Source organism: Ictidomys tridecemlineatus, chromosome 10, assembly GCF_052094955.1.
Source record: "Ictidomys tridecemlineatus isolate mIctTri1 chromosome 10, mIctTri1.hap1, whole genome shotgun sequence".
In the NCBI taxonomy this organism is placed as follows: domain Eukaryota; kingdom Metazoa; phylum Chordata; class Mammalia; order Rodentia; family Sciuridae; genus Ictidomys; species Ictidomys tridecemlineatus.
In genome coordinates this window covers 31,123,527-31,148,602 of record NC_135486.1, presented here as the reverse complement: position 1 = coordinate 31,148,602, position 25,076 = coordinate 31,123,527, and the positions used below count along the sequence as shown (strand labels likewise).

Sequence of the window (25,076 nt, the reverse complement as noted above, 5' to 3'; positions counted from 1 at the left end):
CTTCTCTTTGTGTGGCCCTAAGCAGATTTTTGTGCATTTGTGAGTTAATTTTTGCTAACTCACTGACTTGTACTGGGGATTGTTAAACCCAGGGCCTTGTGCCTGAGATGCAAGCAGTCTACCAACTGAGCTATATCCCCAGCTCTAGCTTAGTGTATTTTGAGCACCTGGTCTGGGATTTTTATTAAGCATGTATTTGAATAAGATGTTATTACACTATAGGTTCCAGACCCTGAAACATTGCCAATTTACTCTAATCATATAACTCCAGAAACAAAGAACAAATCCCTATCAAACCCACATAATTACAAGGTCTTTAAGGCAAGATCCTCACAATTTTCTGTGTGGTTATACCAACTCATCATTTGGTGATATTTAAACCATATGGTAACATCTTGTCCTTGCCATGCTTTAACTTGTAGGGAAGAGATGGAGAGGGTTGGCTCTGCTTCATTTGTACTGATTCTTTTTTTATTTGTTGTGCAGGGAAGGGAATGTAGAATGAGAAAGGTCTGTGCAGAATTTTTGGGCTATAACCTCTACTTTGTAAAATTTCCAGGTATTTAAGCTCTCTGCCAGTATTATGATGCATGGGACAAATTGAGAAGAGCACCAGATTTTCCAGTGGGAGGCTGGCTTTAGGGTCTGTGTAGGTTGTGGGATTGGAGTTTTAAAAAATTGTACTTGATGGCAGCCCATTCCTCTGGTTTCCTCTATAACTGCTGTTTTCACTGTTAAGCTAATGTTAATGTCTTTTTCCATCTTCCACTATAAAATGTGTTTTTGATTTACATAATAGATAATTGGTCAATCAAGATCTTTTTTTTTTCTTTTTTTCATTTTTGGTACTAGGGATTGAATCCAGGGGTGCTCTACCACTGAGCTGCAATCCCCAGCCCTTTGAGAATAGGGTCTTGCTAAATTACTTAGTGTCTCAGAAGTTGCTGAGACTGGCCTTGAACTTGCAATCCTCCTGCCTCCTGCCTCAGCTTTCTGAGTTGCTGGAATTACAGGCATGGTCACCATGCTTGGTTTATTAAGGTTTTTTTTTCTTTTTGACTAGGCATGGTGTTTATTCCTGTAATCTGAATGATTTGGGAAGCTGAGGCAGGAGGCCAGCCTATGCAACATAAGAAGACCCTGTCTTAATATAAAAAATAAAAAAGGGTTGGGGACAGTGCAGTAGTAGAGTACTCCTGGGTTCGATCTCCAGTACACCTCTCCCCCAAAAAAATTATTTTGAAAGGAACAGGGTTTAACATTTGATTTTGGATTCTAAAATAATTTTTTTTGTGTGTGTGTGAGTGGGGGAAATGTTATTATCCAGTTACCAAATGAAAACTTTTGAGAATAGGGCTAATAGGGCTGGTGGTATAGCTGAGTGGCATCTTGCCTAGCATGCATAAGTCCTTGGGTTCAATCGCTACAACCAAGAAAAAAGAAAACTTTTTAAGAGAATAGAAACTTCATGAGAAGAAGTAAAAGTAAGAACATTTGGCTTCTGGTGTGTATCCCATTACTTACATGTTATCCTTGAGCTGCTAGCCTTAAGAGGGGACTATTTTCAGAACTTTATTCCTGTTAACCTGCCTATAAAAGGGGATAATGTTGGCCCTTCTTTACAAGTGAAGCCTAAAGAGGTACATTTGTCCAAGGTTTCCTGGGTAATAAGTGGTAGAGCTAGGATTTGAATCTAAGCGGTACAGGTCCAGAGTTAATGTCCTTAAACATTTTTTAATGTTGCATCTTATAAAACCATAATCATGATGCAATTGTGATTACATGAAATAGTTGAAGGGAAATTATGAAATTTTATTATTTTTGCCTATATCCTTTTTTTCATTTGCTTTATATTTTTTCTCATTTTTAGTGATGCATTAAAGTTGTGATTTATAATTACATATTAAGAAATGCTTATTTTTGACTAAGTACTTTCTTTTTTAAAAAAAATATATATTTTTTATGTGGTGCTGAGGATCGAACCCAGTGCCTCAACACATGTGAGGCAAGTGCTCAACTACTGAGCTACAATCCTAGCCCTTGACTATGTACTTTGTATTCTGGTAGGCTACCGTTTTTTTTTTTAATTTGGCAAAAAAACCTTTTTTTTAGTATTGGAAATTGAACCCACGGGAGCTTAACCAGTGAGCCATATACCCAGCCCATTTTTATTTTTATTAAATATTTTTATTAGTTATTGATGGATCTTTAGTTCTTTTATTTATATGTGGTGCTGAGAATCGGATCCAGTGCCTCACAAATGCTAGGCAAGCGCTCTACCACTGAGCCACAACCCCAGCCCCCCATTTTTATTTTTTATTTTGAGACAGGGTCTTGCTAAATTGCTCAGATCCTCACTAAATTGCTGAGACTGGCTTTGAATTTGGTATCTTCTTGCCTCGCTCTCCTGAGTTGCTGGGATTACAGGCCTGTGTTTTTTTTTTTTTTTCCAATTCTTGCTAAGATAGATCCATTTTACTGATGAGAAGAGCCAGAGAGCTGTTAGGTGACTTGTCTAAATTGGCATAACCTTTAGAAGAAGATTGGGGTACTGGGCCTGGTGGCGCATGCCACAACTCTAGAAGCTGGCGCATGCCACAGCTCTAGAAGCTAAGGCAGGAGGATCACAAATTCCCTTAGCAAAATGCTGTCTAAAACAAAAATAAATGAAGTGCTGGGGATGTAGCTCAGTAGTAGCATGAGTGAGGCCCAGGGTTCAGTCCTCATTACTACCTTAAAAAAGGCGGGGTGTGTGTCAAACCATGGCACTGTTTCTAAATTCAGTGTTCTTCCTTCTATTTAATATATCGTGGCTCTCCTCATCCTGTTTCTTTCATGTCCCCCAATAAGCCTTTTTTTGTTGTTGTTAATATTTATTTTTTAAGTATTTGGCAGACACAACATCTTTGTATGTGGTGCTAAGGATTGAACCCGGCATGCCAGGCGAGCGCGCTAACGCTTGAGCCACATCCCCAGCCCCCCCAATAAGCCTTTTTGAGTGTGGTTTTCCCATCTTCCTTTTTATTATCCAAACACAACTACAGGGAAATCAATGCTGCATCTATATCAAAGTACAATTTAGGTTATTTTGTCTACTATATTTATATAGTTCAGTTTATCAGTAAATAATAGCATATTGCCTTTATATAATTTTTTGGTTGGGTTGCTTCTCTATATGGAAGCTCCTGATTCATCAGCTTTTCAGTGACTGTTAACACATAAGAAGTATTTAGGACTAAGGGCCTCCTAAATGTCTTCCTGCCTCCCTTCAAAGTTTTTTTGGAGGGTCCTTTTGAATTAGAATCTCATGTTGGGTTAAGTGTTTGAATTTTTTTTTTTTTTAAAGAGAGAGTGAGAGAGGAGAAAGAGAGAGAGAGAGAGAGAGAATTTTTAATATTTATTTTTTAGTTCTCGGCGGACACAACATCTTTGTTGGTATGTGGTGCTGAGGATCGAACCCGGGCCGCACGCATGCCAGGCGAGTGCCTACCGCTTGAGCCACATCCCCAGCCCCAAGTGTTTGAATCTTAAGAAGCTCCCCTGGTCATTCTAAACCTCATCTGCGCTTGAGAACCACTGGTTTAAGTAATTCCCTAATAGGGAGAATAGGAAATTCTCTTTCCTGTTGGCTTCAGATTGGTCAGAAATTGTCATCTCTACTTCAGGAAATCCTTTTTATCATCTCTGTTGAATGAAGAAATGAATTGGATCTTTGGCATTAGTTGTGATTTCTTTCTTTTTTTTGAGAGAGAATTTTTTAATATTTATATTTTAGTTTTCGGTGGACATAACATCTTATTTGTATGTGGTGCAGAGGATCGAACCCAGCACTGCGCACTTGCCAGGCAAGCGCACTACTGCTTGAGCCACATCCCCAGCCCACTAGTTGTGATTTCTGAGTAGTACAATTATCAATATGTCAGTAAGTACTAGGCGTTGTGCAAAGGTTCTAGGGCTTCAGAAGTAAATTAAATAGCTTTGAACTCATATATTATATCTACTTGTGAGAAAGGTCTAAAAGAAGATTATAAAGTATGACGTGTGGATGTCTGCATGGAAAGAAGTTGTATTAGAGTGGCTGGAGATGACCAGGGTTAGTGGGGTAATGCAAGTGGGGGGAGGGTGGAAACAGGAGAGGCTGCTAGGGGTGCTCTTGGAAGGCTTTGCTTCACCTGAATTGGAGTAAGAGTATATGAATATAGAATTAAAATTAGCGTCATGACAAACTCCAGAAATACCTACATTTAAGGAAAGAAAAGGATCTGGTTGGAGGCACCAGGAAATTGATGCAGGGAAGCCAAATAACCTGCTGGATAAATGCAAGTTTATTGATAGTATTTCAGGCTTGCATGGTGAAGTGGTAGTGATTCCTTAAGTCTTAGATGCAGCTTTCATACTCTTGTATTCTGAAGCTGGAAAAGTAGATAATTGCAGTTTTTGTACAGAGTGATTCTGGGCAGCTAAACTGAGTTAGCTGAAGTGAGTTATATTTCAGATGAAATTTATTTTAGGATGCAGCAGTAAATGTGAAGGAAATAAAGCAGTCAGTAATGCTAACTCTACTATAGTAATACACGGAATGGTCTTGAGTTACAGTGTTGAATAAGTTTAAGATCTTTGGAAATAACGACCTGTTAATTTACCATCTTAAGTGGATGTGCATCATCTTAAATGTTTGTGTCTCAATACATCCTTTATTCTTTCAAACGGGCATCTATCCTTGAATCCTGGTCACTGTCTTAATGTGTTTATGCTGCTAAAACAAAATCCTGGAGACTGGGTAACTTGTAAATAATAGAACTTTATTTTTCACAGTTCTTGGTAGGTTTTGATATTTGGTGAGGGTTAGGTCTCTGTTTCCAAGATGGTGTTTTGAATGCTGTGTTCTACTTGGGTGGAAGGGTAAAAGGGTCTGGGTTAGTTCCTCCAGCCCTTTTATAAGATTTCTAATCCTATTATAAGTACTCTGCCCTTGTGATTTAATCACTTCCCAAAGGGCCCTACCCTTAATACTATCACTTTGGTGATTAAATTTTAACACATGAATTTTGGGAGGGGCACAGACAATGAAACCATAGCGATCAGAATCTATTAATATATTGAATGGACTAGCAGTTTGCCTTGTGTAAACATTTAACAGTAGTGGGGTCAGCTAAGCAATTTCCAAGCTAATTTCAGTTCAGGTTTAAGTTTAGTCTTTGACTTTATTTATTTATTTATTTATTTTATTTTATTTTATTTTTTAAAGAGAGAGTGAGAGAGGAGAGAGAGAGAGAGAATTTTTAATATTTATTTTTTAGTTCTCGGTGGACACAACATCTTTGTTGGTATGTGGTGCTGAGGATCGAACCCAGGCCGCATGCATGCCAGGCGAGCGCGCTACCGCTTGAGCCACATCCCCAGCCCCAGTCTTTGACTTTAAATATGACTATTAGCGGGGCTGGGGATGTGGCTCAAGCGGTAGCGCGCTCCCCTGGCCTGCGTGCAGCCCGGGGTTCGATCCTCAGCACCACATACAAACAAAGATGTTGTATCTGCTGAAAACTAAAAATAAATATTAAAAAATCCTCTCTCTCTCTCTCTCTCTCTCTCTCTCTCTCTCTCTCTCTCTCTCTCTCTCTCTCCCCCCCCCCTCCCTCTCTCCTCTCTTTTAAAAAAATATGACTATTAGGGATCATATGTGGGGTTTAAGAATGTTTCCACTTTGTTAGGCTTAAAGTTAATGAATCTTAATTCTAGGAGGGCTAAGTATTTGCTGTTAAATATTTGCATCTATTAAAATAGATAACCATTTAACTTCCTTTTTTGAATATAATTACAAATGTGTGTTTAGTTGGGACATCAACACAACAAAATTTTTTGATCTTTTTCTATTTTTTCTGAGGCTCAAGATGATTTTTAGTCTTACTACTATCCCTTTCCTGACCCTGGCTTTGAATCTTTTCAAGTTACCCAGAGTGATTAATTTATACAAGACCAAAGGTAGAGCTTGTGTTTACAGTCTAATGAGACCTTAAAAGTAGGGTGTGGGATGTTTGACTTTTCCTGCCTTTGGTGCCCAGGTAGGTTTGGGTGTTGCTTAGGGAAGGGAGTGGGGGCAGAGTCCAACCTGAACCCCATTCCTTTTCCTTAATGGGTTCGTAAGTATGGAAGAAAACCGAACCAAAACTACTTATTAAATAATAACTTCCTTGAGAGAAAAGTTGTGGTGTTACAGCTATTTGGTCACAATCTGGCTTGGTGTAAGCATTCCAAAATAATGTGTGCCTGTAATGGTAACAGTAGGGAAGAAGAATCTAAAGTTTCTTCTGGTCCCATTCAGTGATTTACATATCATAACTATGAGTGACTGAAAAGAAATATTAGTTTTCTGTTAACTTGTCATGATTAGCCCACATCATGATATCAGTCCATTTGGGTAGAAGGTGATTTGTTCTAGGGATTCAGTTAGCTTTTTTAGAATCCTTCTTTGTGAATTTTAAAAAGGATATTTTCATTATAGGCCTGTTAAGACTTTCAGGGATATGCCAAAATCAGTATGAGTCATTTCAGTAGGTGATATTTGGAGACTTCTGATGAGGACATTTAGGAATGGTAAGGTATCTATGTGGTCTAGTTAGCTTCCTTACTCTATTGTTTATGAACAACATGATACTTGGCTAGTTCCTATAAAGTGACCTGACAGGAAATTATTTCTTTGAGGTTTGATGAAAAAAGATCTCTGAGAGCCATTTTATATTTTCTTCTGGTTTTGAGGACCTGTAATTGCCAAGTTTATATATACATATGCAAATATATGTACTTTTTGTTGTTCTAAAGATTGAACCCAGGGCCTAACTGGCTACATACCCAGCCCAATTACCAAGTTTTGTTAAAAGTGGTGAAAAGGGAATTTAAACAACTCAACTTAAAATTAACACCCCAAGCCCCAAAATTAACCCAGTTAATAAATGGGCAAATGAATTAAACAGATACTTCTCAAAAGAAACATACAAATGACCAACAAATATATGGAAAAAAAATGCTTAGCATCTTTAGCAATTAGGGAAATGCAAATCAAAACTACATTAAGATTTCATTTCAAATTAGAATGTTAGCCATCAAGAACACAATACAGCTGTGATTTGGGAGAGGGTGAAGTAGGATGATCAAGTGCAAGGCCACCTCAGCAATTTAGTGAAGCTCTAAGAACCTTAGAGACCCTGTCTCAAAAAAACAAAAAGGATTGGTGAGGTAGCTCAGTCTTGGAGCCCACCTGGGTTTAATTACCCGCCCCCCCCCCCAAATACAAGCAATAAGAAATGCTGGAGAGGATGGGAGGAAAAAGTAACACTTTTAAACATTTGGTGGGATTATAAATTAGCACAACCACTATGGAAATCAGCATGGAGAAACCATCATATGACCCAGCTATTTATCTTAAAAAATTAAAGTCCGAATACCGTACTGATACACGCATGTTCATGTTTATAGAAGCACCATTCACAATAACCAAACTATGGAACCATAGCCTAGGTGTCTCTCAGTGGATGAATAGATACAGAAAAATGCGATGTAAACATAATGGAGTTTTATTCAGTGATAAAGCAGAATGAAATTGTGTCATTTGCCGGAAAATGGATGGAACTTGAGAACACTATATTAAGCAAAGTAAGGGCTGGGATGTGGCTCACGCGGTAGCGCGCTTGCCTGGCATGTGCGTGGTGCTGGGTTCGATCCTCAGCACTACATAAAAATAAAATAAAGATGTTGTGTTCACCCAAAACTAAAAAATTAAAAAAAAAATTAAAAAAAAAAGCGAAGTAAGCCAAACTCAGAATGTTAGAGGGTCAGTATGTTTTCACTCATGTGGAAGCTAGAGAGGAAAAAGGAAAAGAAAGATTGGGGGAAGGGGTCTCATGAAAATGGAAGGGAGATCCGGTAGAATAGAATAAAGGGACCAGTGAGAGGGAGGAGAAGGGTAAGGGGAGATCCTGGGGAATGATATATGAACATATGTGTTAGCAATGAATTCCACCATTATGTATAATTAAATACACCAATTAAAAATATGGGGGGAAAGTAAAAAGGAATTTACTAATGCTTGGAAAGTAAATACTGCCCCCCACCCCCACGAGTCTCTCTTTTTTTTTTTTTTTGGTACTGGGGATTGAACCCAGGGACACTTTACCACTGAGACACATCCTCCCAACCCTTTTTATTAGTTATTTTATTTTGAGACAGGGTCTTGCCAAGTTGCCAAGGCTGGCCTTGAACTTGTGATCCTCTATCTCAGATCCTCCTGAGTAGCTAGGTGTGTGCCACTGCGCCTGGTTCATAGCATGTTTTTTTAATTACCACTATATTTTATCTACTAATAGACGATCCACCAAACAAGTTCTTTAAAAACTGATGGCCTTTCCACAGGCTCTATCTCTATGTAAGTTCTAATTTTAGTGAAGGTTCTTATCCCTTGGCACCCATTATTTTTAATATGACTATTAAAAGTCCACAAATGATTGTGCTATTTTCAGGATCTTTTTGGTGGTAAGACTTCAGGGAAGATTCAGTTGACCCAAGTACATCTTTTCTAAAAATGTTGTCATTATACAAATACATCAAAAACTGTTATTCACGGAAGATTGAAGGAGAACCTCATTGTTATACAGAATACATATAATGTTGTAATGAGAAAAAGAAAAAAGTGTGTCATATTAGATTGGATAGAGAGAAAGGATGGGAGAGGAGTGGAGGAGTAGGGAGGATAGGAAGGGCAACAGAATAGACAATATGATTGATGTATGTACAATCCATGTTTGTATTATATGTCAAAATACATTCTGCTGTCATGTATGACTAAAAAAAATAAAAATAAACCGTATGGTAAGAATAATTGTTATTAATAGTGAATGGAAGAAGAATTTCTGTATAGTTCTTTGGAGGAACAGATTAGATAGGGGAATCACTAGGGTTTGTTAGGGCAGTTGGTTTTTTTTGCTTTTGGTACCAGGGATTGAACCTAGAGGGGCTTAATCACTAAGCTATGTCCCCAGACCTTTTCATTTTTCTTTTTGAATTTTAATATTTTATTTTTTAGTTATCGGCGGACACAACATCTTTGTTTGTATGTGGTGTTGAGGATTGAACACGGGCCGCACGCATGCCAGGCGAGCGCGCTACCGCTGAGCCACATCTCCAGCCCACCTTTTCATTTTTTATTTTGAGACAGGACAGGGTTTTGGTAGGTTGCTGAGGCTGGTCTCGAACTTGCAGTCCTACTGTCTCAGCCTCCAGAGTTGCCGAAATTACAGGTATGTACACCACAGCTGGCAGGGCAGGCCAGTTGAAAATTTCCTAAGACCCTTTTAAACTTCTCATTTTCAACTAAATATCTGTGTGAAGTCAGATTTTCTTCATACACTTTTTAAAGCCCATATATAATATATATATATATATATATATATATATATATATATAAAACATTTATTTATTTGCTTATTTATTTACTGTGCTGAGAATTGAACCCAGCACCTCACACATGCTAGACAAGTGCTCTTCTACTGAAACACAACCCCAGTCCTCTTCATATGCTTTTAACCAAAATAATATGCCACAAACCATTGAAGAAGAAATGAAAACATGGCTTATTTCTATTAAATTAGACATTAAAAAGATTTGGAAAGTATTTATAAAATAAAACTGTGCATTTAAGTATTGAAGAGCTTACTTAAAATGTCTTAGGTCTAATTTCTAATGTGATAAAAATCAGTAGTGTTAAAATATCTATGTCACTGTTCTATGAAGGCAGATAGAAATTTAAATTTTTCCTTAAAACCATTTTCACGTTTTATGCAATTGGTGTCTGGATCCAGAATAAGCCATAATTCTAAAAGGAGAATCTCAGGCCACTACGATCACTGTGCTCAAGTTTGTTTTTTCTCCCTGTAAAAAATGGAAGGTTGGCTCTGTAAAGTAGGATCTGTGTGAGAGTGCTGTTTTTTCTAATTTTTACCATGCCTATCTGTGTGTGTGTGTGTGTGTGTGTGTGTGTGTGTGTGCGCGTGCGCGCGCGCGCGCGCGCGCACTTGTGTTTTACTGAGGATTAAAATCAGGGCTTCACACGTTAGGCAAGTGCTCTATTATCAAGCTATACCCCAGCCCATTTTAACACAAATTAAGGCCATTTCCCCACTAGCTCTTTAAAAAACACAGTGACACTGTTTATCTTAACCTTGTACTGTATAGTAAAATAGATATATAAGAGGACATGTTGTGGAGTCACACTGCCTGGGTTCAAATTATGACTCTATCGTGGCTATTTACTACCTTTTATATAAGCTATGTTAAACTTTTCATACCTTACGTGTATCTGTGTGTGTGTGTGTGTGTATGTGTGTGTGCACGCGTGCGTGCGTGCGCACCTGCATGCGTGCGCACCTGCATGCGCACCTGCATGTGTGTATGTAATAATAATTGTGAAACCTGAGTACAATAATAGGTAACTTCCTAAGACAGTTAAGTAAATGGTAAAAAATGTTAGTGACGATTAGGAAAAGATTCATGTTAAAATTGCTATGATAAAAAGGGCTGGTTGAGGGGCTGGGGAAATAGCTCAGTTGGTAGAGCACTTGCCTCGCATGTACAAGGCCCTGGGTTCAATCCCCTGGCACCACCAAAAAAAAAAAAAAAAAAAAAGTGTTAGTTGAGGGCTGGGATGTAGCTCAGTGATAGAGTGCTTGCTGAAAATGTGAGGCTTTAGAAAAAAAGTGCTAGTTGACAATTAGATGCCAACTCAAGTTAGGCTAGAAGGATAAGGTCCTTAAAAATAAAGTTAAGAGATCAGATTCTCTTTACCATACCCTACATCCCCAGCCCTTTTTCCTTTTTTAAAAAAATTTTGCTCCTGCCTTAGCCTCCTGAGTAGCTGGCAAACAGTGAATTTTATTTGCCCAGGGTAAGATTACATTTTAGAGGTCAAAATTAAATGTAATGACATTGTCATTTTTGTTTCATAATTTCAATAAAACCTTTAACTTATAATCTCAATTCTTACCATAGTCCTGAAAGGTAGCTCTTTTTCATATTTTTCAAAAGAAGAAATTGAGATCCTTTAAAGGAAAGAACCAAAAGTCAAATCCAGGTCAGTGTAGGACAAGAAGAGATGACTGAAAGTATCTGCCCTAACTATATAACCCGTTGGCTGACATTCTCAGAAGCAGATATCTTTTCCATTATCATGTCTTGGTTAAGTAGCAGGAAGAGTTGAAAGAGACCAAGTATAGGAGTAATGAGATAAAAATGTAGAGGGGTGATGAATTTTTTTGAAACCCAGAAATATAAGACATTCTGGAAAGTTTATTTTTAAGATTATAGAGTACTTTGTGACCCTGTTGAAAGCTGTGGGCTGTCTTAGAAAAATCCATATATACTCAATTCTACGCAAAACATAAAGCCTCTCATTTAAGGCATAAAATATTCTATAGTATAAAAGGAAAATCTTCCAAATTTAAGTTTTTTTTTCCCCCTAGAAGGCTTATAAGAATGGGTGGTCTTAAACCCTTTGAACAAATGGGTAGCTAAGTAAAGCTGGTTGGTGCCAAGCCTTCCCTGAGGACAGAAAGAAGCAAGGGTAGAGTGAGTAAGCAGCATTAGCTAAGGAATTTTATTTTTGCTTTTGTTTGGAAGATATATATATTTTTGGGGTACTGGCTCTTGAACCCAGTGGCATTTTACCACTGAGTTGCATCCCCAGCCCTTTTATTTTTTATTTTTTTGAGACAGGATCTTGCTAAGTTACTGAGGGCTAACTTTGAACTTGGGATCCTTCTGCCTCAGCCTCCTAAATTTTTGGGATTACTGGTATGTGATGCTGTGCCCGGATGTTTGGAAGACATTGAATGCAGTTCTTCCAAAGGTGTTGTAGTTGGTCTCCATCAGGGTCTCATAAATAATAACCCTGCTTACTTGTTTGTAAGAGATTTACAGTGGTGGTGGAATTATCTAGTTTTCCTGCAGGTATTTTAAGGGCATGTTACTGATGGGTATGGTGATGCCCGCTTGTAATCCCAGTGACTCTGGAGTTTCAAAGCAGGATGATTACAAGTTTGAGGCCAGTCTGGGCAATTGAGTCAAGCCCCTGTCTCAAGAAAAGAAAAATAAAAAGAGACTAAAAAGACTAGGATGCTCTCTAGTAGAGCATCCTTGGGTTTAACTTGGATGTTAATTTTGATATACTAAGAAAATATGTATGTAGAAAATGGCTCTTACTTCTATTGGCTTTGGGTTGAAAATCCTATGAGCATATTTGTTCTGTGATGTCTGGGTTCCATAGAACATATGCAATTAGAAAAATGCTTTTGTTCTTAGTTAATGTTATTCTTTGTAAACTAACAAGAATGTGCTTTTGACACTGATTTTTAATTGGTTTTGTCTGCAGGGAGTCAGAGAGCCAACTTATGTAGCCTCTGTCTAGAGTACACTTTTCTCATTTTGCTAATTATCAGATCTCAAAATGATGACAGTCTCTATAATTAGAAAGATTAAAGGAGTATTCTAATATGTGAAATATGGATGCTAATAGTAAGTCATCTACAGAATGAATTTTCATGGCATTTAAGAATTTTTAGCATCCTTTGAATATTATTTTCTTACTGGTTGATTTTGTCTTTGAAATATTTCAGTTAAATTTGTTTTAAGTTGTTGCCAAGTTAGTGCTGAGACTGAGGAAAATGTTTACCTGATGCTTTGCAGCCTCTGAGGATTTTGAAGCTTCAACTTCTTACTTAATTGCCTGTCCAAGGAATACATTTTTGAGTGCTAATAATTGAACCTTTTTTTCTCAGCTGTCGCTGAGGCTGGCTTTGAACTCGAAATAGTCCTGTCTCAGCTTCCCAAGCAGCTGGGATTATAGCTGTGCACCACTGTGCCTGGCCTATCTTCCCATTCTTGTGGGTTGTACATGATGTGGAGTTACATTGGTCCTGTATACATATATGAAAACAGGAAAGTGTTAAATAATATAGTTCTTGTAGTTTTTATTTTGAAAGTTAAAACTATAAAGTTTTAAAAATGAAGGAAATTAAATCTCAGCAGGGAATTTATTTAGAACCACTTGTAATCTATGATTTTTTATTACTTTATGGACTGAAAATACTGTTTTTCTGTAAGAAAAATGGTTTATTATTGGGCTGGGGTTGTGGCTTGCCTAGCATGTTCGAGGCCCTGGGTTCGATCCTCAGCACCACATAAAAATAAACAAAGTATTGTGAACAACTTTAAAAAAAAAGAGAAATAAAAAATGACACTTTTTGTTTTTGGGTATACAGGGAATTGAACCTAGGGGCACTCACCAATGATATACACCCCCCAACCGTTATTATTTTTTGAGATTGAGGTCTCGCTAAATTGCTTATGGCCTCATTGAGTTGCTGAGGCTGTCCTTGTGATCCTCCTATCTCAGCCTCCCCAGTTGCTGCGATTACAGGCATATTGTGTCACCATGCCTGGCTAAAATTTTTTAAAAATCTTTTCTGTAGTGCCATGGATCAAACCCACAGCTTTGTTCATGCTAGGGAAGCCCACTACCGCTGAGCCGCATTCCCAGCCTTTAATCACTTTATTGATTAGGTTACATGGTATATTCCTTTTAGATTAAGTGTTTTTTTTTTTTTTTTTGAGAATTTATTTATTTATTTAGTTTTTGGCGGACACAACATCTTTGTTGGTATGTGGTGCTGAGGATCGAACCCGGGCCGCACGCATGCCAGGCGAGCGCGCTACCGCTTGAGCCACATCCCCAGCCCCTAGATTAAGTGTTGAGTTAGAAAATTTCACAATGTTTGTAAGTGGAGATCTTATTATTTGAGAATCATTTCCCCTAATTTTTACTTGTTAGAGCCTTTTTATTATGGTTTCTTACCTTTCTTTCTTAATGGCTTTCCCATCCTTATTTAAAACACATGACCCAATGAGGCCAGACTTTGCCAAGGCTATCTTGGGTTCCCCATGATAGTGAGCATTCAAATAATGTGCAGTTCTTGTGTTGTTTTTTTAACACTGGGGGTTGAACTCTGGCACTCATCCACTGAGCTATATCCCCAGCCCTAGTTTGTATTTTATTTAGAGACAGAGTATCACTAAGTTGCTTAGGCCCTCTAGTTGATGAGGCTGGCTTTGAATTAGTGATCCTCCTGCTTTAGCCTCCTGAGCCTCTGGGATTACAGGCACATGCCACTGCACCCTGCAATTCTTTTTTTTTTTTTTTTTATTGGAGTACACCTTTGTTACTGAAAATGAAAGTCCCCAAAGGAATGGCATTTATCTTTTTTCCTCTAATTTGCAACTGAAAGAGGAGGCAAACATTTCAGTATATATTTTAAAATGAAAAAAAATGATTTTTGAAACTTTGAATTATAAATTTTAATTGATGTGTCATTATAAAATATAATTGAAGTGACTTTTGATGTGTCACTTTTAGTATCCATTTTATTTGAGGCTACAGGCTAAAATAAGCATAAATTACATATATAGAAATATAAAGATATACTTTAATTTTTCAAAAGTTTTACAGCTTATCAGGACATGAAATTTCTATATCATTGTGTTTAGGGATTAGAAGGCTTATTATTTATCTGATCAGTCAGGGAGTCATTTATATCACTTTCAAATCCTTTTGGATGGTATAATAAAGTTAAATATATGATCACTTGTTTGTATATGTGATACAGGGATTGAACCCAGGGATGTTCAACCACTGAGCCACCTCCCCAGCCCTATTTTGTATTTATTTAGAGATAAGGTCTCACTGAGTTGCTTAGGGTCTCGATAAATTGCTGAGGCTGTCCTCAAACTTGCCATCCTTCTGCCTCAGCCTACTGAGCTGTTGGGATTATAGGTGTGTGCCACTGCGCCTGGCAGACTTTCATCTTTAAAAAGATGGACACAGCACCTTTATTTTGTTTATTTAGTTTTAAGTGGTGCCAGGGATTCATCCCAGGGTCTCACACATGCTAGGCAAGTGCTCTACCACTAAGCTAGAACCCCAGTCCCTAGACTTTCATCTTTTTGACTAGTAATGAAGTATTTTTATTTTTTTAATTTTATTTTTTTGAGAGAGAGAGAGAGAGAGAGAATTTTTTTTTTTAATATTTAGTTTTCGGTGGAGACAACATCTTTGTTTGTATGTGGTGCTGAGGATCCAACCCGGGCTGCATGCATGCCAGGCGAGTGCACTACCGCTTGAGCCACATCCCCAGCCCTAGCACAGAGTATTTTTATCTTGAAACATATTTAGTATGTCATTAACTACCATTTAAATATTAGCCATAGTCTTTATTTATTTATTTGGTACCGGGGATTGAACTCGGGGGCACTCGCCACAGAATCATATCCCCAGCCCTATTTTGTATTCTATTTAGAGGCAGAGTCTCAACTGTTGCTTAGTGCCTCACTGTTGCTGGGGCTGTCTTTGAACTTATGATTCTCTTGTCTCAGGCTCCTGAGCTGCTGGGATGGTCATAGTCTTTATTGAGAAAGGAGTGTGACTGAAATGGCATTAAACATGTGAAGACTTTTCCTGTAATTGTATTCTTAAACAACTAACCCTCACGTGCCCCCCCCCCAAGCATTCTTTTGCTGTGATGGTAAATACTTTTGTACTAATTTGTAATCTGCTTTTTAACTCAACATTTTATTAGAACTTGCAGGTGGGCATTTCAACTGAAGTCTTTCATATCACTAAAACAAAACTAAACTTTTAAAGTTTTCTTTTCTATTTTTTGTTACCCGCCTTCCCCCAATCCCTGGTACCACTGGGGATTGAATGCCAGTGTGCTCTACCACTGAGCTTCCTGCAGTATAGGTTCCAAAGGTGAAAAAGCCTTTTTTTTTCTTCTTCCTGTTATGGCAGTCTTTAAAATAGGTAAAACTGTGAACACAATTTTTCATGTTTTGTTTTTGTTTACTCATTGAATCTTAGCTATTTTCTTTTTTTTTTTTAATATTTATTTTTTAGTTTTCGGCGGACACAACATCTTTGTTATGTGGTGCTGAGGATCGAACCCAGGCCGCACACATGCCAGGCGAGCGCGCTACCCCCTGAGCCACATCCCCAGCCCCAGAATCTTAGCTATTTTCAATGTTGAATGTCTAGATGTTTTATTTATTACCACTGAGTAGTATTATTATTTACAGATTATCAACATTTATTTAACTTACTCCTCACTGATACATATTAGGGCTTTGTTGTTGTCGTTTATTTATTTTTGTTTTGTTGTACTGAGGACTGAACGCAGGGGCTGTCTACTGCTGAGCTATGTCCCCAGTGCTTTCTGTTTATTTTGCTCAGGCTGGCTTTGAACTAGTTATTCCTCCTATTTCACCCTCCCAATTAGTTGGGATCACAGCTGTGTGAATAACCATGCCCATCTTAGTGTATTTGGGTGTGTTTTTTTTTAAATAATTTTTTATTTATATGTATATTTTTAGTTGTTGATTGGACCTTTATTTTACTCATTTATATGTGGTGCTGCAAATCGAACCCAGTACCTCACATATGCTAGGCAAGTGTGCTACCACTGAGCTACAATCCCAGCCTATATATCTGGTTTTAAGTTGAAACAATTCCACAGTGAATTTCCTGTGTCTATATCTTGTTATTGTGAATACTAATGCATATTTGTAAATTCCTGTCAGGGAATTTCTGGGTCAGAGGGCGTATGCCTTAATAAGCTTCCTAAATATCTTCCAAAACTTATCTTACCATTAAGAGTGCACAGTTTGTCACAAATTTCTAATATTGATGATATATGTATTTTTAGTCTTTGCTAAGTAAGATAGGTAGAAACAATATAAGCTTTGATTATTTCTTATTTGGAATTAATGTGGACACCAATCTTGGGATGATTGGTCATTTTCCATTTCTTTTTAAGAATTTGGTGTGGGGGATTAAACCCAGGGCCTTGTGCATGCTAAGCATGCTCTCTCACTACTGAGCTACACCCCAGTTTTTTTCCTCCCATTTTTTCTAATTGATCAGAGATTCTTTATAAATCTGGCATTTGCAAATGCTGTATGTTATTCATTGTTATTTTAATATCCTAATATTTCTTCCTACCATAATACTGCAGTTAATTTCACACATGTAATTTGTTCACTCGGTTGAATTATTCTCTTAGGATAAATTTCCGTGTATGAAATTGGGTTAAAGAATATGAACTTCCTTGAATTATATCTTTTCAGTATTTAATTTTTTTATTTCAAAGCCTCTTTTCCTTTTTTTCCCTGATCTCCTTTATTGATTTCCCTGTTCCTATGATTATGATTATGATTATTTTGGTTGAATACATTTACATTGTTGTGCAACCATCACTGCTATCCATCTCTGGAGTTTTTCATTATTATTTCAAATGAAATTCATTAAAAAGCATTTTAAAAATATTTTAGCTCTTCCCTTATTGTAGATTTTTGTTTGTATTGAGCTCCACTCCACATAGGTATGCATTTATGTTTTTCTTTCCTCATGATCTCACTTCTCCCAGTATAGAAGGATTCTCTAGAGATCAGGTATCTATATGAATAGACATATTAAGGATAGTGAAAATTGGTTTTGGATGTCAGTTCCTCCTTCACGCTATTGAAGAACTTATCTTCAACTTTTTAATAAAAGCTAATGTGACTAAAAGTTGAAATATATAAAAATATATATTATAGTATTGATACAGTGTTTTGTATTGTAGTAAGATACTTCTGTAGTAAATAAGAAGTTAGAGTGTCTTTTCCTAAACCTGGTTTTTCAACACAGACTGGGGCTTAGTGATGTTGCTGGGCGGCTCAGCAGGGAAGGGAGGGAGTAGTATATGGGATATATCATTCATTCATATATATTCTGCTACTAAGTGTCAAATAATTATAAATTCTTCTAATAAGAGCTTTTGCTCTCTCCTAGGATTGGCAGCCACCTTTTGCATGTGATGTTGATAAACTTCATTTTACTCCACGGATCCAGAGGCTGAATGAATTGGAGGTAATGTCTTTACTATAGTTCCTGTTTCCTGTATTCCTGAGGGGTCCACTTTGAAGAGGCTTTGTCACCAATCTGGTAGGGAAAGAAAATATGTCCAATAGTTGATCATGGTAAAACAATTTGCAGTAAGGCCATTGAAACAGACAAATTTTATTAAAAGCAATGATACTTGTTAGACACTTTTTGGGCTGTTAGTAAATCCTATATTAAGGTGATAATCATTAGAATTTAGGTTTTGAAAAGAATTACACAGTAGAACAGATTCTATAGTCCAAATTTCTTCAAAGTGCATAGATTTTAATAACACTTTGGTTTCCTAAGGAAGAGTGAGGAAGACAGAACATTCTCTAGAGAACAGGTGTTTTTTCAGTTTCTAGCCACCAAGAACTTATAGTACAGAGTAGATAAGACTTGTGTTGTTTGTAGTTTTAAAATCTGATTTTAATATCGAACTAAATATCCTTAACTGATATAGAGCACGTATCCAACAGAATTTTATAAACATTAATAATAGGATTAATGTGTATATTGTAAAGAATTTCAAATTCAAATTAAACCTGAAAACAGCAGATAAGTACTAACTTGAAATCTTGGTATGATTGAGAATATCTGAATATTGATCCCAGTTTTGGTCTGGCTTAAAGTTAAATCTCCCCAAACTGTCCAGCTTATATTTGGCAAGGATAGTAAAAATAAAAATGACTGTATAGTAATAATATGTTTAAAAATAATATTTTAAAAAGTTTCCTTTTTTATCTTTAAATATAGGGCCTTTTAAAAATTGATATGGGGGCTCTGGGGTTGTGACTCAATGGTAGAGCATTTGCCTGGCATGTGAGAGGTACGGGGTTTGATTCTTAGCACCGAGTATAAATAAATGAATAAAATAAAGATCTCTTAACAACTAAAAATATATATATTTTTTAAAAAGACTGATAATAGGCTGCATCTAGTGGTGCATGTTTATAATCCCAGATACTTGGGTGGCTGAGCTAGGAGGATCAGAGCTGGGGATGTATGTAGCTCAGCAGTACAGTGTTTATCTAGCATGCACAAGGCCCAGGATCCAATCCCCAGGACCATTGAAAAAAATATGCTATAGAAGCACTATTGTAAATCTGATTTTAGATTTGTGTTTGAGCAAGTAAGAAAATTTCTACTTGCAACAAGCCTTTGAAATCTTGTTGTAAAAAGACCAAGGTGGGCATATAAAAACTTGTCACATAACTTAAGCAGTAAAATGAAATTGTGTTTACTCTGGTACCTCTTAAATGAAGCACCTTTTAGGGTAAGAACTTATGTTATAGGACTGTTTATTGAATGTTGAACTCCTTGCCTGACGCATGCATGGTAAGGGCTAAATTAAGGTTTTGTTGAGTTAGTATATAAGTTTTTAGCCAACTTCATTTTATATACTTTCAGCTATTTCTTTATTGAAGTATGATTGTTTAATCAGGTTTATCTTGTATCCTTTGATTATTTCTCTTGAATTCAGAAAGTAGTTTTGCACTTAAATATTCTAAGAATGAAAATATGGCACAGGTAGGTAATAGACATGAGTTTTAAAATAAACTAGGTAAGTTTATTTTATAAGCAGGCATATGTGCCTGTGGTCTGAGATATTCAGGAAGCTAAGGTGGGAGGATCCTTTGAGCCCAGGGATTCAAGCTAATCTTGGGCAACATAGTGAGACATGTCCAAAAATAAGTAAACAAACACATAAACAAAATATTGAGATTAATGCTCAGTTTTTTGTCATTTAGGCTCAAACTCGTGTAAAATTGAATTTCCTGGACCAGATTGCAAAGTATTGGGAGTTACAGGGAAGTACTCTAAAAATTCCACACGTGGAGAGGAAGATCTTGGACTTGTTTCAGCTAAATAAGGTAAAGGGCTAATGACCAACTTACTTATTTATATAATTGTGAGCAGTGCATTTGGTTTTCTTTGCTTTATGAAAAAACTTGTTGTTTAAAATATTTAAAGTGAAGCTGGGTGAAATGGCACACTCCTGTAATCCCAGCAACTGGGGAGGCTGAGGCAGGAGGATAATTAGTTCAAAGCCAACCTCAGCAACTTAGCAAAGCCCTAAGCAACTCAGCAAGGCCCTGTCTCTAAATAATTAAATACAATAAAAAGGGATAGGGATGTGCCTCAGTGGTAAAACACCCCTGAGTTCAATCCCTGGTACCAAAAACAAACTAAGTAAAGTGAGATTTTTAGTTCCGTTGAGTGATAAGAATCAGGTTCCACCTGTCTGATCTGGAAGTCTTGGGGAATATTTTGCTGCCACCTGTTTTTGTCATTTTTAAACTTACCAATAATTCTGAAAACTATTTCTTTCCATTTTAGTACACACAAACTGAAGCTCATGGAGATTTAAACAAACAAACAAACAAACAAACAAAAAAAACCCAACTAAAATGGCTGAGCTCATAGTTAATTTCCAGATCCCTCTTTAATCTAAAGCCTGCATTCTTTCCACCAAACATCACTGTCCCCTTAGTTTGTGGAGATTTTAAGGGTCACGGAGTAGGACCAAGTACCTAGGGCCTTTTTTTAAGTAGAGATTTGATTATTAACCTTATTCTTCTAAGATGACTGCTTTGGGGAAGCGAGAAGTCATTTTGGGAGGGACAAAATGTTTATGAACATGTTGTTAAAAGAAATGTTTTAATTGTCTAGCTTGAAATTAACAGCACATGCATTTTTTCTTTTGACTTAGGAAAGTATTTTTAAAATATAACCATAGCCAAGAACATTTTGTTCTTGGAGTCTACCTAGGCATGATTTCCACATAAGTGTTTCTAACTTTTGCTATTTTAACAGTTAGTTGCAGAAGAAGGTGGATTTGCAGTTGTTTGCAAGGATAGAAAATGGACCAAAATTGCCACCAAGATGGGTTTTGCTCCTGGCAAAGCTGTGGGTTCACATATCAGAGGGCATTATGAACGAATTCTCAACCCTTACAATTTATTCCTGTCTGGAGACAGTCTGAGGGTGAGTTTTGGGGCTCGCCACAAACTTTGTTTCATTCACTGCTTGTTGGTGGATTATATTTTAGGGGGAATGAAAAAGCCTCAGTTGTGTTTGAATGACACTGTTCAGAAGACCTTGGTTTTTGGCTGTTTTCTCCAGTGTTGTTATTCTGTTTTGAGAGCAACCATACTTAGACATTTGTTTTTAGAATGAGTAAGATTATAGAGGACATGTCGTTTTACTGTCAAAAACTGAAATCTGTATTTACTCCACTACAGGTGTTTCTTTACAGCAAGAAGTTAATTATTGTGTAGTTAAATGCTTTTGCATTTGCTTGCTATTTAAAGCATCCCTGGTAGCCATATTATGAAAGTATAACTTGGAAAATAATTTATTTGTTCTTTTTTGCCAGCAGAGATTCCCAAGTAAATGGTCATGTAGAATGCTTATATTTGTAAAGGAGAAGGAACTTAAAAATACTGCATAGCTTCAGGGTGTGTGGTGGGATTACAAATCTGTAATCCAGTTAATGGGAGCCTGAAGGAGGAAGAATACAAAATTAAGGCCACCTGGGCAATTTAGTGATCTATCTCAATCAAATTTAAAAAAAAAAGGCTGAGAATGTAGCTCAGTGGTAGAAGATTTGCCTAGCATATGCCGTTCCTGGTTCAATCCCCTGTACCACACCTCAAAATAAAAAAACCCCAAAAGCTTTGTAGCTAATGGGTTCCTTTTTCAGTAGTTATTACCTAGCCATGTTTGTTTCCATACAGAAATGGTATTTGTGAGTTTACTCAGATGAACACTTTTGTTCTCATTAATTAAGGTAAAACAATATTGTAGAAACTTCCTACCTATTTCAAGGTTCTGGCAAAAAAGAGTGTCATAATTTATTTACATCCTTTGAGTTATTCTAAGACTAGAGCAGTGAGCCCTATAATTTTAAAAGTTGTTTCTGTGTTATAGAAAGGTAGATAATAACATGGTTTCTGAGGGCAAACCAGTAATCAAAACTCTGTTCTAATATTATAATCTAGTACCATCTGTAAAGCTTAAATCCTATAGATTTTCTTCCCTTTCTTTCTTGATTCCAAGTAAATTTTCTTTTTAGCCTAGAAGAAAGTGACCAATCTGTGTGTCTATTTTTGTTACTGGGAACTGAACCCAAGGGTGTTTTATCACTAAGCCACATCCCTATCCTACCATCCCCGCCCCCACCTTTTTTTCTTTTTTCTTTTTTCTTTTCTTTGTTTTCAATTTTGAGGCAGGGTCTTTTTGTTAAGTTGCTGAGGCTGACTTTCAAACTTTTTTTTTTTTTTTAAGAGAGAGAGAGAGAGAGAGAATTTATTTATTTTAGTTCTCGGCGGACACAACATCTTTGTTGGTATGTGGTGCTGAGGATCGAACCCGGGCCGCACGCATGCCAGGCGAGCGCGCTACCGCTTGAGCCACATCCCCAGCCCCTGACTTTCAAACTTGATCCTCCTGCCTCAGCCTTCTGTGTAGCTGGAATTACAGGCATGTGCCACCATGCCCAGCTGTTTTAATGTATATTACTTGAGTGGTTAGTGAGTCCATGGATGAAATTAAAAACAATTATTGAATTTGGAACTTTTATGGTTCTGTTTTATAGTCAGACCTAGATAGAGTTGTCCATATAGATTTTCTCTTTTTGAATCTGAAGTGTGGAGGTTATAGTGAATCAGGGGAGAGAAAATTCCTGCTTTAAAGTTCCAACATTTGAGAAATATGTCATCTGTATACTTAGGCAGTGGAGTTTTGTTGTTTATAAAGCACTTAACACAGGGAAGTATCATGAAAATAAATTGCCCCTAATCCTCCCGCTTGTTATTTCTCATGGCTATTTTTATGCATGTATATACAAATTGGCAATGGGTTCTTCCTATACAATATTGTTATCCTGTCTTTTCTACTTAACATATCATGAGCATCTGCTAAGTCATTGAATGCTTTTAAAAACAGTTTTGAATGATGGTGGCTTTCCATTTTATATTCAGGTCTTGATTTAATTTCTTCTACTGTTGAAAGTTTATATTGGTCCCCCTTTTTTGTTGGGTGTGTGAACAGGGAATGGGGATCTGGGATTGAACCTAGGGTCTCACACATGCTGAGCAGGAGCCATACCACTGAGCTACACCTCTAGCCCCTATGCTCTTTTCTCATTGTCAAAAATTTGTTTTTATGGTAAAGGAGAATTAGAAAATATAGAGTTTTAAAAAAGAAGTGCACATAATGAAGGATTTATTGCAAAAGGTTGAACTTCAGCTTAAATTTGGAGAAACTTGAGAAAAGTTGAGCAGTGATATATGGGCATTATAGAACCCAGGTCTCCATCTTGCATCATCATGTTTTTTAAATGTCCTAAGAGGTTACTCTGTGGGATGATGTGCTTATGGTGTGATGCTACTAATCATCTGTAAATCCCTGTTTCTCAAGTAAAGGTTAAAATTAGTGTTTGTGATAGCATTAGATATAAAACCAAGGCTTCAGGTGTGTGTTTTGAATTATGGTTCGGAACAAAATAATGAAGTTCTTCATGGATATTCTAAAAAGCTGCTAAGCTTGGTAGGTCTCAATATATAGAGTCCCTATAGAACTGAACTGATCATAGATAATGGAAATAATTGAAACTAGTGGGAAATAAATATGGTCTGAATATTTAGTATCTGAATTTCTGACCATCCTTACAGTAATTAGTATTTCCCAACTTTGGTGTCTCAAATAGAGAGTTCATAGAACACATAAAAGGGTTAATTTATGTGATGGGCAAGTTTATTCTTCTCTGTTTGCTTTGTTTAAATGTGCTCCAGATGTTCAATAGAAGACTTGTTATAGAATGGTAGATATTGTTTCATAACAATTTTTTTTTTTTAAAAAACTCAGGTTCTCTCACTTATTACTGGTGTTTTATTCATAAGTTTTCCAGACTATTTAATTATAATATTAATAATAGTTGACTTTTCCAAATAAAATCACTTAGAAAGAACAAAATATTTACTATTGATATGTTGTTGATATGTTATTTACTATTGATATGTTACTTGATGTTCTGTTTTATATGTTATGTGTTATATGTTTTATATGTTTATATGTTATATTTCTTAAACATTAGAAACTTTAAAAAATTATATTCTAATGTTTAAATTTCTTAAACATTAGAAACAATTTCTTTCTCTATGGTTTCTTTTGTTTCTTCTCCCCACAGTGTCTCTATTTTCTCTGCAAATATAAAGGAAAAGGAGCTAAACTTGTAAATAAGACTATATGGTAGTAGTGGTGCCCATAATGCCAATAATTCTGGAATTTTGTAATTTTAGTACCTATCATACCAAATACAAATGATATGAAACATCTAGATGGTTACATTTTGGAACATTTTGCAGGGGGTGTTGCACAGCTGGTATAGGGGATTGAAACCAGGGGAACTTTACCACTGAGCTACAATCTCGGCCCTTTTTATTTTCTATTTTGAGATGGGTCTCACTAAGGCACTGAGGCTGTCCTGAAACTTTTGATCCTTCTGAGTTGCTGGTATTATAAATGTGCATACTGTGTCTAGCTGGAACTCACTTAAAAAAAATGCTTTGCATGATCCTTCGGTTCATAAGCGTGACGACTGGGTGTTCATGCTCCTGTATGAGATGTTCCTCCCTCTAAACCTTGTTATGACACGGCACATTACCTGTCTGGTGTGAAAAAAAAAAATGCTTTGCATGCAAGGTAGGATGGTGCACACCTATAATCCCAGTAACTCTGGGCCTCTGGTAGGAGGATCTAAAGTTGCAGGCTACCCTCAGCAACTTAAAACAGTAAGGCCCTAAGCAACCTAGTGAGACCCTGTCTCAAAATAAAATAAAAGGACTGTGGATTAGCTTAATGATAAAGTGTCCTGGGTTTAATCTCCTCTATCTCCACCTCCCGAAAGCTTAAGATGTTTGTGGGTTCTCTTATGAAATGGAAGTGCTAACTTAAAATTCGTATTAGCTTCAGTGGTGATACTTTGTTGTGTTATGCTGTATTGGCATTGAATATCATCTTTTAGCCAGCTTAGAATTAAACTGAAGGAGAAAGTGAA

At 36.8% G+C, this 25,076-nt stretch overlaps 1 protein-coding gene and 1 non-coding gene across 4 annotated transcripts in view; both read left to right on the top strand.

The window, feature by feature from the left end:
* Nucleotides 1-25,076, top strand: part of Kdm5b (lysine demethylase 5B) — a 79,052-nt gene that overhangs the window by 12,519 nt on the left and 41,457 nt on the right. For 2 of the 3 annotated variants that reach the window (XM_005330333.5, XM_078022603.1), the window contains exons 2-4: nucleotides 17,924-18,001; nucleotides 19,765-19,887; nucleotides 20,831-21,001. In XM_005330333.5, the coding sequence (XP_005330390.2) occupies nucleotides 17,924-18,001; nucleotides 19,765-19,887; nucleotides 20,831-21,001 (372 nt within the window). The remainder of the gene's footprint in view (nucleotides 1-17,923; nucleotides 18,002-19,764; nucleotides 19,888-20,830; nucleotides 21,002-25,076) is intronic. The other variant, XM_040276736.2, reaches the window with a different exon arrangement.
* LOC120887746 (small nucleolar RNA U13) lies at nucleotides 24,593-24,693 on the top strand. Its single transcript, XR_005731075.1, has one exon. It is a non-coding gene; the product is annotated as a small nucleolar RNA U13 (small nucleolar RNA).